Source organism: Idiotropiscis lumnitzeri, chromosome 6 (assembly GCF_059441095.1).
Source record: "Idiotropiscis lumnitzeri isolate Australia: NSW breed Sydney's pygmy pipehorse chromosome 6, RoL_Ilum_1.0, whole genome shotgun sequence".
Taxonomy (NCBI): domain Eukaryota; kingdom Metazoa; phylum Chordata; class Actinopteri; order Syngnathiformes; family Syngnathidae; genus Idiotropiscis; species Idiotropiscis lumnitzeri.
Genome location: NC_142396.1, coordinates 3,730,001 through 3,741,671, shown reverse-complemented (window position 1 = coordinate 3,741,671; position 11,671 = coordinate 3,730,001). Strand labels below are relative to the sequence as shown.

At 48.9% G+C, this 11,671-nt stretch overlaps 1 protein-coding gene across 1 annotated transcript in view; it reads right to left on the bottom strand.

Annotated features, from left to right (window-relative positions):
• Window positions 1–77: 77 nt before the first annotated feature.
• The window catches only part of dhtkd1 (dehydrogenase E1 and transketolase domain containing 1), a 14,442-nt gene continuing 2,848 nt past the window's right edge, over window positions 78–11,671 (bottom strand). Inside the window, exons 5-17 of the mRNA XM_088298093.1 lie at window positions 9,612–9,881; window positions 8,441–8,612; window positions 7,574–7,772; window positions 6,612–6,924; window positions 6,129–6,213; window positions 5,803–5,942; window positions 5,589–5,739; window positions 5,418–5,524; window positions 4,278–4,442; window positions 4,045–4,127; window positions 3,698–3,867; window positions 963–1,048; window positions 78–907 (exon numbers count right to left, since the gene is read on the bottom strand). Of these exons, the coding sequence (XP_088154219.1) occupies window positions 806–907; window positions 963–1,048; window positions 3,698–3,867; window positions 4,045–4,127; window positions 4,278–4,442; window positions 5,418–5,524; window positions 5,589–5,739; window positions 5,803–5,942; window positions 6,129–6,213; window positions 6,612–6,924; window positions 7,574–7,772; window positions 8,441–8,612; window positions 9,612–9,881 (2,043 nt within the window). The 3' untranslated portion in view covers window positions 78–805. The remainder of the gene's footprint in view (window positions 908–962; window positions 1,049–3,697; window positions 3,868–4,044; window positions 4,128–4,277; window positions 4,443–5,417; window positions 5,525–5,588; window positions 5,740–5,802; window positions 5,943–6,128; window positions 6,214–6,611; window positions 6,925–7,573; window positions 7,773–8,440; window positions 8,613–9,611; window positions 9,882–11,671) is intronic.

Sequence of the window (11,671 nt, the reverse complement as noted above, 5' to 3'; positions counted from 1 at the left end):
GGAAAATTCTTTTGGCACATTACTGCTACTTGAAGCCATTTGAAACTTTTCCAAACATTTGAGTGCGACACAAGACAGAAGCACCTAAATAGATTTATTTCCCAAAAAGTCCATTTTTCAAAATGCCAATTTGATTCATCTTCACAACCACATTTTCAGGACAGAGAGCACCGTTAAATAATTGTCGCTTCTCATCCCACATGAACAGCACACAGCCCAAATGAAAACATTTTCGCTTTCACAATCAAAAATGATTTTTGAGATCAGTAACGAATTCAAACAGTCCCATTTGGTGATTAAAATGCAAACGTGCTTTTTGACGACAACTTCCCCAAAATATTTGTGGCTTGTTTTTGTTGTTGTTGTTGTTGTTTTTTAGCACTCCTACAAGCAGCACTTTGTTGAAGCGGGCTCCGGCCAATCGGAGCATTCACAAGAGGACAATTGAGAGTCTTCAATGAAGCCAGCACGCATTTTGGGGCAAAGTGTCCCGGAAGGCGACACACGGGACCTTTTCAACGGCAAACCTGAGCACCAAGCGCAAGACGTGCTCACCGACTCTGATTTTTGGGCAAGTGCGCCTCTCATTGAGATTTGGCGTGAGCAAAATAAAATTTTTGTTTCTTTCCCGATGAGCGGCCGGCGCTGTGACGGATGATTCGTCGCTAATTACATCATCTGAGACACAAAACATTTTGAAAATGGACGCTAAGCTCAATTTCCAAACTTCATTTTTCGCCCGGAGACGTGATTCATGTTCAAAGTCTTGAACACAGTTGAATGGCGCTCAAAGGTTTTGTTTTCTTTAAGAGAAGGTGGCGGTGAGGAGGGCCTCTTGCTGCTGATTGTGGAGGGTGCCGATGCCCACGGCGGGGGCGGGCAGCGCAGGTCGACTCACTAAGCGCAGCTGAGGAAGACAGAAATCAGTCTTTTTTTTTTTTTTTTTTTTTTGCCAGGCTCACCTTGCAGGCCAGCTGCTGGTCAAATCTGGGGGCCACAAAAGACCACGGACCCATGTTCTGAGGCTCCTCCTGACTCCAGATGAACTCTGTGCAGGCAAAAATTTTATTATTATGATTTTTTTTTTTTTTAATCATCGTCTGCGAGACCCGCACATGCAAGTTTCATTCAGGTTGTAATCCATCCCAAGCTTGGAACTCAATTTCCTTGTTTATAGAAGCCCAACAATCAAATGAATTGATCAATATTTTTGATCATCTTTAAATGAGTTGGTGAGGGACCTTGTTTATTGAAAATGGCTCAAATCTTTGGAATTTCATCCGCTCACATTTCTGCCATCCTCTTCCGTAAAAGCAGATGAGCTTTGTGATTCAAATTAAGACATTTGCAAAATTATGTTGAACATTTGTTGCCAGTTTTCTGACAAGATATGGACCAAACCAAAAACCCAATCAGGATGTTTCATCATTTTCTTCTCTGGGAATGTGAAATCGTGTCCCGTTTCGGAATGAAGGGATGAAAATGAATGAATTCGATTCATTATCTTTGCGAGTGTGCTCTTTTTCAGTTTTGTGTTTTGGAACGTTGGTCGCGTTCAATAAACAACTGACAGAGCATCAACGACTGTGGCGCTCGTGGCCCACGTGCGAGGGCATTACACGACATGCCTCCAGCGCTTGTATTTTTTTTTCTACTTTGCTCCAGCTGTGTCTGAAGCGCATTGGTTAAAAATAAATAAATTAAAAAAAGAAACAAATGGATGAAGCGATGGCATGAAAAATACTTTTAAATCAAGGTAGCACTGCACTTGCAATCACACACACACAAAACGACTCACACAAACGTGGTTTAGTGAAAAGCAAACCAGCATGAGCACGAAAACACAACGTGGCAACTTTGCATCGACCCCCAACACGCGCATGTTGCCAAATATGTGAGAGTCAAACCGTTAACCCCACTTTGACAAAAAAAACTTCCCACCATAAGCTCAACGAATTTGAATAGTAAATTAGCCAAATACTGCCCCCCCGTCCCCTTGTAATGGTATACCCCAGTAGCAGGCGGGATGCGCGGGTCACGTGACGTCACAATAAGGACACACAGGCACACACTAATGTCTCACGTCTCTTCTCAGACAAACAAAAATCTTTAAATAGACCTCTGTCGTCAGCATCTCTCCGCGGCGGCGTCATGCACGGACTTTTTTTTTAAGGGGGCTCAGCGGCCGACAATTTTTATGAATACAGTGAAACCCCGCTACTTCGCGGTTCACCTTTCGCGGGTTCAGTGCTTCGCGGGTCTAAAAAATATTCGGGGGCATTGTAGTTTCGCCGGCGTGCGCCGAAGAGGAGAGTGGACGAAGAAGAGCAGGTTCCCCCGGACACGATTGGTGGCGACGTTTCGCGCGGTTCGGACCGTATCAGAGCTCCGGAGGAGACCGGCCGGCGTGCGTGGCAGTTAAGCCGTAGATGAGCACCTTCCCCGGGCACGGGCGGTGCCAAACGGCCCCTAAGTTTAACCGAATGGGAGCCGGCGGAGGAGGAGGGCATGCTCGCGTCACAGTAAGCCGAAGAGGAGCACCTTCCCCGGGCACGGGCGGGGCGCGAGGCTGTCAGTTATGAATGAATAAATAAATAAATGAAGAATGCCACCTTTCATTTCAATGTCATGATCCGTGCCTGTCATGCCGCGTGTGTTTTTGTTTTTTCAGCTGTGTGGGCGTTCCTCCAGCGATCGTCTCGCGCCATGCCGTCAGCTGCTGCGAGACGCGCTGATTACGCTGTACGCAATATTGTGATTATAATAAATATTGTAATGTTGTATAATAAATCAGGCCAAATTGTCCATCAGCGAACGCTTTTATTATTAAGCCAAAAACGGCTGCTGTTGGCCGCAACCACGCCGATCAGAGAGAGAGAGCAACACAACGACAACAACATAACGTTCACTCCCCTGCTGCCTTCACAGCCTCCACAGAAAAGAGGAAAACACAGAACCCTTGAACCATTTACAAAGTCGCAACACTATCTTTGTATCACCACCTTTTTTCCCGTGTCTGCGTTTGGAGAGTCCTGTTCAATCCTCCAGCTCTGCTGGAGGATCATAACATTCACAGGGCACACCGGACGGCGTACCAGCAGGTAAAAGTCGAAGTAATTAAATAAATACAAAAAGAAGTAATTGAATAAATACAAAAATAATGGCTGGGGAATAAAAACACAAGTTTTAATAATAATTTGTTTTTTTTTTGTTATAACATGAATTTCACTCTCTCTCTCTCTACCCATATATATATATATATATATATATATATATATATATTATTATTTTTTATTTTTTTTTAAGCATTTTTGAAGGTGTGCCGCTACTTCGCACCTATATATATTTATATATATATATATATATATATATAGGTGCGAAGTATATATATATACGTTTTTTTTTTTTTTTTTTTTTTTTAAGGTGCGACGCTACTTCGCGGATTTTCAGTTTTCGCGGGTGGTCTCGGTCCCCATTAACCGCGATAACCGGGGGTTCACTGTAAGGCCTGAGTGTCGAGGCCGAAACGGTACCTAAGTCGCGGCCGTCAAAAAGGGTCAAGTGTCCAGCTCTGTTAAAAAGTGTGTTTTAGTAAGTGTATGTGCGGTCATGAGGTTAAACGTGTTTGCGAGAGGAAGCACTAGAAAATCCTGTTGCTGGTCGTAGCCCTTGACGCTGTGTGCTGACTAGGACGCACCTTTTGCGTTGGGATACTTGTTGAGTTCCATCTGGAGCGCGTGTAGCGGGAACGGACACAGCTCCTCCAAGCGGATGAGAGCCGAGTCGTGCTTGGCGGCGGCGGAGGCGTCCCTCTGCTTCAGCAAAGCGTAGTAATGTTTCCCGGAGCACAGCACCACCCTCTGGACACTGGGTGCAATTACAACATGAGCAAGCAACCCCAAGCAGGTGGCAAATATTCAGACAGTTGGACGTTGACTGGCCAGTTTCATTTGCTCTGTGACTCAAGTCATAACAAATTAATTTTCAAGCTGGACACTTTGGAAGCCAAGCGACAGCTGCATTACGACACGGAGAGCTTTGTACTTGTCGGGTGAGACCGATGAATCTCCCAACACGGGTTTGAAAGACGTCCCTGGCGCCATTTCTGCCAAGCTCGATGCAGCCCCCTTTAAAAAAAACAAAATAAAGAAAAAAACACACACACACAAAAACACAATCATCGCAATGTGGGCAAAACATTAAAACAACAACAAACAAATAAAACACCAAAAATCAAAAGACTTTGTTGTCAGTCCAACTGCGACGGCAGCGCTCACGGAAAATCGAAGCAACATCTTTGGTCCGACCACGATGAGAGGCTTGCGGAAGTTGCGGATCATCTGCCGCCTGAGCAGGTGGAAATATTGCGCCGAGGTGGTCGGGTTGACCACGGCCATGTTGACCGTGTCGCCGTCCACGCCTTCCTCCTTGCTGTCGCACATCTGAAGGCAAGGAAGACGATCAGCAGCCGGCGGGCATCAAATCTTCTGAAGAATCGCAATTCTTTGTTTGTTTTTTGCTTCCAATTTGACTCACTTGAGTGAGGTCGCAGCAACAAAACAACGACAGTCATCCTTCGTTTATCGCCGTTAATGCGCACTTTGCCAAAAGTGACGAAAAACGAGACATCGAGGTTGACTTTTTGGGCCAAACCACCAAACATGGTTCCCAACCTTGGAAAAACTTTTGGACACAACACATCTAACTTTAACTCACAATGATTATCAGGCCGCAGGTTGACACACGAGCGTGAACTACAAGTCGGAGGCGCATTGTTGGTGAATGACTACCATTCAGTTTGAATTTTGATCCTGAAATTGGAATGAAATTGAACTGGAATCGTGCGGCCCGTTTTAAGCAAACGTGCAATCGTGGTAGACGAATGCGGCTCTTTGAAAGTCTTGCTGTTGTTGTTGCGCAAAGCGAAGGTGAGCGTCGCGTCTTCAATTTTGTCTCGGAAGGCAAACCGGAACGTTCGGATCGTCGGCCTTGCAGCCAACGCGCTCGCGGGAGAAATCCACTCTTGCGCTCGTCGGTGGATCTCGCGGCCGGAAACGAACTCACGCGCCTCGTATGAGTGCACGTGAGCATCGGCAAAGCCTCCGAGTCAATTGGGCTCTTTGAAGCAACTCGTCTTGCCGCAATGTCGCTGTATTCTTTTCTTTTGGAGGAATATTTTGGGGAAACCCGCGAGAGGGCAAAGCTGCAAAAAGTGAAGCGTGAAGTGGCCACAGAGGACCGTCATCCATTTCCAGTGCTCACGTGCACCCCCGTGAAGAATCAACACGCGACTCCATAATGGCTCCGGATGACGTTTTACGTTTTGTCACGTGATCGCGGCAAGATGAAGAGGTGAAGAACAAAGTCGGGTCGGGAAAGTCCCGGGAAGCAAACGCACGAGCATTTCCGGCTCCCACCTGCAGGAAGCGCTCCACGCGACAGGAGGAGTGTTCCGGTCCGGCTCCGTCGTAGCCGTGAGGCAGCAGGATCACCATCCCGCACTGGAGCAGCCACTTGGCCTCGCCTGAAAAGAGCAAAAGGTTCCAACGGGTTCGCGAACGGGGAGCTGGCGCGTGTGTGGAGCGCACCTCCCGAGATGAACGTGTCAAAGATGATCTGAGCGCCGTTGAAGAAATCTCCAAACTGAGCTTCCCAGATGGGCAAGAGCTTGGGCTGGGCGATGCTCATGCCGTACTCGAACCCGAGCACCGCCTCCTCGGACAGCGGACTGTTACACACCTGCGCAAGACGTCGGCGTCAACGAAAGGCGGCGCTTGAAATGCGGCTCAATTGTTTTTGTACTTCCAGGCGCCCCGTCTGCTCGGGGCTGATGTGGTTGAAAGGGATGAACATGTCGTTGGTGTCTTGGCACACCACCATGGCGTGGCGCTGACTGAAGGTGCCGCGGCCCACGTCCTGCCCGCTGATGCGGATGTTGAAGCCTGAAAAGAAATCAGCGGCAAAAACTAAAAAGCAGCTGGGTTTCATTGTTTTGAGATGTCGATTTTTACGACACATTGAGTTTGGTTGTCATTCAAATGAACCCAACCGAAACCAAAAGAAAGGGAAAAAAAATCAAGCAAAGAAAACGAGTTGAAATGCTCTCAAATGAGAATCTTTTTCCCCACCTTGGCAAAGCAGTGAACCGAAAGCCAAGGCCTCGGCCGTGGACCAGTCCAGGTTGGTCCCCTCTTCAAGCTTTTGAAGTCGGGCCTGAGCACACGGACAAAGTGACATTTCAAACACGCGCGCGCGCGTGTGTGTGTGTGTGTGCGTGTTGTGAAATAAAATGATCCGATCCAATCCAATTTGTTTAACATGTTTGTCATGTCACGTCATCGTCCACACCGCTTATCGTGCGCGGGGTCGCGCCGGAGCCCGTCCCAGCTGACCTGGGGCGAAAGGCTCACTACACCCTGAACGGGTCGCCAGCCAGTCACAGGGCAGACAAAGACAGCGTCACTGAGTGGGAACCGAACCCCGCACACAACTCGGGCGGGTGTACCACCACACCATCAGCGACTGTTTATTTATTTTTTTGGTTTGTTTGTTTTAACTTTCCCCGATGGCGGGCGGCACCCGGTCGCAACGATTGCCGTCAAAGTGTTCACCTGCGCGTGAGTCTTGACCAGGTGGCCGTGCAAGCGGATGTGCTCGGGGATGTCCACAGACTTGGCTCCGACAAACTGCAGCAGCGGAACGGGGACGCCCGTATCCCAGGAAGTGAGCCGGGCCTGCGGTTCCACCAGGCCCCCCCATCGGCCCTGCAGGTTGGTGGGCGGGGGGCTGTACACCGTCATGTTGGCCAGCTTGTCATTGAGCCGGCCAAAATGCTCCGTCTTGATCCGGCTACGCTCGTCCGCAGTCATCAAGCCCTCGGAGATCAGCCGGTCCGAGTAGGAGTCGGGGACGCTCTTACGGGAGCTGCCGTGAGAGTTTACGTCACATTTGAAATGAAATTGGCTCGTAAAGAGGTGCGCGGGTCACGGTCCGCCTGCATGCAAAGTAAGGCTGGGGAGTTATGGAAACGACAAAACAACCGCGTGACTTGCGTGCCGAAATGCGAACAAATGAAACCAAACCCAACACACCGTCGACATCATTGAGCTCAAACTAAACGGTGCTGCAACACATGCAGACAGACAATTCAAATGACTCACAGGCATATATTTGTTATCCTTGGCAAAAAAATAACAAATATTCCATCGATTATTAGCAGGCGTGCTGGAGGCGCAGAACGCGGGGCTAACACCCTGAACGGGTCGCCAGCCAATCGCAGGGCACACAAAGACAAACAACCATCCGCCCTCACACTCATACCTCGGGACAATTTAGAGCGTCCAATCAACCTGCCGTGCAAGTTTTTGGAATGTGGGAGGGACCCGGAGCACCCGGAGAAAAGTCACACAGGCACGGGGAGCGCATGCAAGCTCCACGCGGGAAGGCCCGAGCCAGTCGGCATGGTAACAAAAGCCAAGCTTGCCAGCGAGGCTTACGGTCGCTTACGCGCATGAGACGAGACGGACGGCGGGCGAATGCGAGCCATACGACGTACGGCTGCGCTTGCACTGACCGGATGATCGTGTACATGGCCGGGTTGGTGAAAAACGGCTCGTCCAGTTCGTTGTGGCCCCACTGGCGATAGCAGATCAGGTCCACGATGACGTCTTTCCTGAAGCGCCGCTGGTAGTCCACAGCCAGCCGAGTGGCCCGCACCACCTCGTCGGCGTCGTCGCCATTCACGTGGATCACGGCGCAGTTCACCATCTTTCCTGAGGCCGTCACATCATCAGTCCTCTTTTTTGGGCTAACCACTTTTTAGAGTTTGCAATCAAGATTTTAGAGCTGCGCGCCATCGGTGCAGTACCACGTGGTGCCACAACATGTGGGGGCAGCACTGAGCTGGACTGGAAGGGATGCAGCAGGCCGAGCAATAAGCGTCTGTGATCGTTGAGAACATCTTTTCTTTTGTGCGTGTGTCACTGCTTAAAGAAGCGGTTGTTTGAAGGTTTACAATTGCCATAAAGTCGATTATATTTCTCTCTCTTAGCTCATCTACGGTGTTTCATATTATACTGCATGTTCAGACAAAATGACGTTTTGGCCGAACGTCGTGTTGTTTAAATAGCCAATGTTTACCTTTTTTTTTGTTCTCAGTAAACGTGGGCAGCGAGTGACAAATTAAAAGTCTGACACAAGCACACTTTGCCTCAGGAGCATAAATGCATTGAAATCAACCTAAGGCAAAAAAAAACAAGATTCCGTATCTGGTCTCCCAACACAGGTTTTTCCAATTTTCCCCAATTGTGGATGTGTGCGGAGTAGAACGCGTAGCCCAAAACAAGAATGTGCGATTTTGAGGCCCACGCACGAATGAAGACGGAGACGAACAGGGTCACTCGGTCATCATGAGAAAGGTGAAAGAAAGTCGCAGACTGACCGACGTCGCTGCAGTACAAGGACGATCGGCCCCTCTCGGCCGGAGTGGTGTAGCCCACTTGGTTGTTGACGATGAGGTGGACGCTCCCGCCGACTCTGTAGTGGGGAAGGTTGGAGAGGGTCAAGGTTTCGGGAACGATGCCCTGGCCGGGGAAAGAGCCGTCGCCGTGGACCTGTGCGCACCACAAGCACATTTAGAGGGAAATTAAAACGGAAAACAATGGCTGTGTCAAATATGGAACAACGGTTTATTTCAAGAACAAAAAATAAATAAATAAAAAATACTTTGCATTTGTATATTTCAATCCATTTCATTAGGATTAGTTAGCCAATTTTGATCAACCGAAATTGTTAAGTGTGCACGGAAAGTTGTTGGAGTTCATATTTTTCCATTTCATTATTCTCAATTTACCAATTCTAGAATTAGATGGGTGAAATAGAGAAACCCAAAAATGAAACAAATTGATCAATTGCAAATACGGTCGTTCATTCAAAGAGGAAAATACTCATTTTGTAATATTGACGTTGTTTTTTTATACAAATCCTAAAAAAAAGTAAACAAGTACACAAACATTGTTTGATTCTTTTTAAATTGTATAATCGATAAGAAATCAATGAAGCAATTATTTAATGAAATGAAAACTAAAATTAAAAATGAACGGATCCACCAAATTGTATCATTTCAATTATGATGACGTCGGCAATTCATAAAATACTAAACTGAAAAATTGTTTATTTTTGAGCTTCTATTACCTCCAAACAAAACAAGTTAACCGCTTATTTAAGAAGATATAAAAAATGTCAAATGGATTCAAACGTGAATAAAACATTCAATCTTGTTGTCATTTATAATTTCATTATAATTAAGCAATAAGATTCACTGAGATGCATAAAAATGGAAAAAAAAATTGTAATAGAATGAAAAAAGGGGACACAAATGCTTTGAAATAAAAACAAAACAAAAACACGTTCAATAATGAGGTCTTAAAACGATTTGAAAATTCTAAACAAACGAGGCGAAATCCAAACATTTATCTTTTCGATGTTACTCAAGGCTCATCCCCCCTAAAAAAGGTACGAGTCCACGTTGCGTGCGAGCGCGAAGCGGAGGCCCGGTTGGCTTAAGACTCGGCCTGGCTGAGCTCGGACGCGTAAATTTCGCAAGCGCCAACCTGCAAACAGACGACTTGGTCGCCCGGCCGGGCGTGGTCGTCGGGCGAGTAGTCGCCCTCCCTCCGGAGCTGTTGCATGGCTCGCGTCTTGCCCTGAGCCACGGGGTTGATGGCCTCCAGGTGGGACGGGTTGGGGAGCATGGTGACGTGAAGCGGCGACCCCGAGCCCAAGTCCAAGTCCACTGACGACATCAGGTGGGACAGGACGTCCCCGATGGCGGGCGACGTGTCGGGGAACTCGCTCAGGCCGCGCATCTTGCGGAACATCAGCTGCACAACGACAAACGTTGGAGGAAGTCAGAATCTAATCTCGTTGCACACTTGAGTACAATGACAATAAAGGGATTTCTAATTCTAATTCTAAAAATGAGGAGTGAAACAAGACAGACATGGGGGGGCCGCATTGCTACTTGTAACCAGCAGAGGGCATAAACGGGTTCGGCTGCTAAAAAAAAACATGCCAGCCATGGAAACAAACAAAGTAATAAAAAGGCTGATTGTAAATGTCGTCTGCAGAGCGTGACCTCTGAACCTTTTCAAATGTGTAACCGCGTTGGGAACGATGAACTCGTTGCCAAGTCATTATGGAGCCATTTTTATACGGCAAACTACACGACTATATGAAGTGTTTTGTATTTCAACAGACAATGTGTGTCATTCTTCTAATTGCCCATCCGTCCATTCTCTAGCGCTTATCTGGGCTCGGGTGGCAGAGGCAGCAGCTTCTCGCAGCTCTTCCTGAGGTGATCCCTAGACGTTCCCGGGCCAGCCGGGAGACTTTTAGTCTCTCCCCGAGTGTCCTGGGTCGTCCTCGGGGCCACCAGCCGGTGCGGCACCTCACCAAGAAGGCATCCAAATGCCCTAGCCACTTCATCGGACTCCTCTCAACGCGGACGAGCAGCGGCTCGACTCGGAGCCCCTCCCGGATGGACGACTTCCTCACTCGATCTTGAAGGTAGAGCCCGGACACTCATTTTGGCCGCTTGTATCCGAGATCTTGTTCTTTCGGTCGCGACCCGCAGCTCGTGACCACAGGTGAGGGTAGGCACGTAGATCGACCGGTAAATCGAGAGCTTCGCCTTCCGGCTCAGCTCGCTTCTTCGCCACGACAGATCGAGACAGCGTCCGCGTCACAGCAGACGCTGGAGCGATCCGCCCGTCCATCCTCACTCGTGAACAAGACCCCAAGATACTCAAACTCCTCCACTTGGGGCAGGATCTCGTCGCTGAGCTGGAGAGGGCACTCCACCGTTTCAGATTTGGAGGCGCTGATCTTGGTCCCGACCGCTTCGCACTCGGCTGCAAGGCGAGAGTTGGAAGGATCCAACAGTACCACATCATCTGCGAAAAGCAGAAATGCAATACTGAGGCCGCCAACCGGACCACCTCAATGCCTCCGCTGGGCTTAGAAATTCTCTTTATAAAAGTTCGGAACAGAATCCGTGACAAAGGGCAGTCTTGGCGGAGTCCGACCCTCACTGCAAACAAATCCGACTTTCTGTTGTCACTGTGAACCAAACTTTGACGTCGGCGGTGCAGGGAGTGAACAGCCCGTAAGAGTGGGTTCGGTACCCCGTTCTCCCGAAGCACACTCCACAAAACTCCCAGAGGGACGCGGTCCAACGCCTTCGTCAAGTCCACAAAACACACGTAGACTGGTTGGGCGAACTCCCGTGCATCTTCGAGGACCCTGCTGAGCTGGGACGGGAAAAAAGTAAGCCCACCATGGGCAAATCCGGAGTGGAAGAGCGTCCAACCCCTCTCGAGACGACTGGTACCAGAGCCCAAGCCGTGCGCGGAGGTAAGTCTGGCGATGCCAAGTTGGACCTTCTCACACCAGCTCAGTCTCCTTCCCTGACACCGAGTCGACATTCCGTGTCCTAAGCGCTACTTTCTGAAGCCGGGGATCGGACCCCCAAGGTGGCCGCCGCCCAGCGAACAAAGAATCTGAGGGACTTTTGGCCCCTCCCACAAGTGGTGAGCCAATGGGACGGGGGACCCACGTTGCCTCTTTGGACTCGCTCACTCGTCCATGCATCAGTGGCCTCCAAAATGGCCTC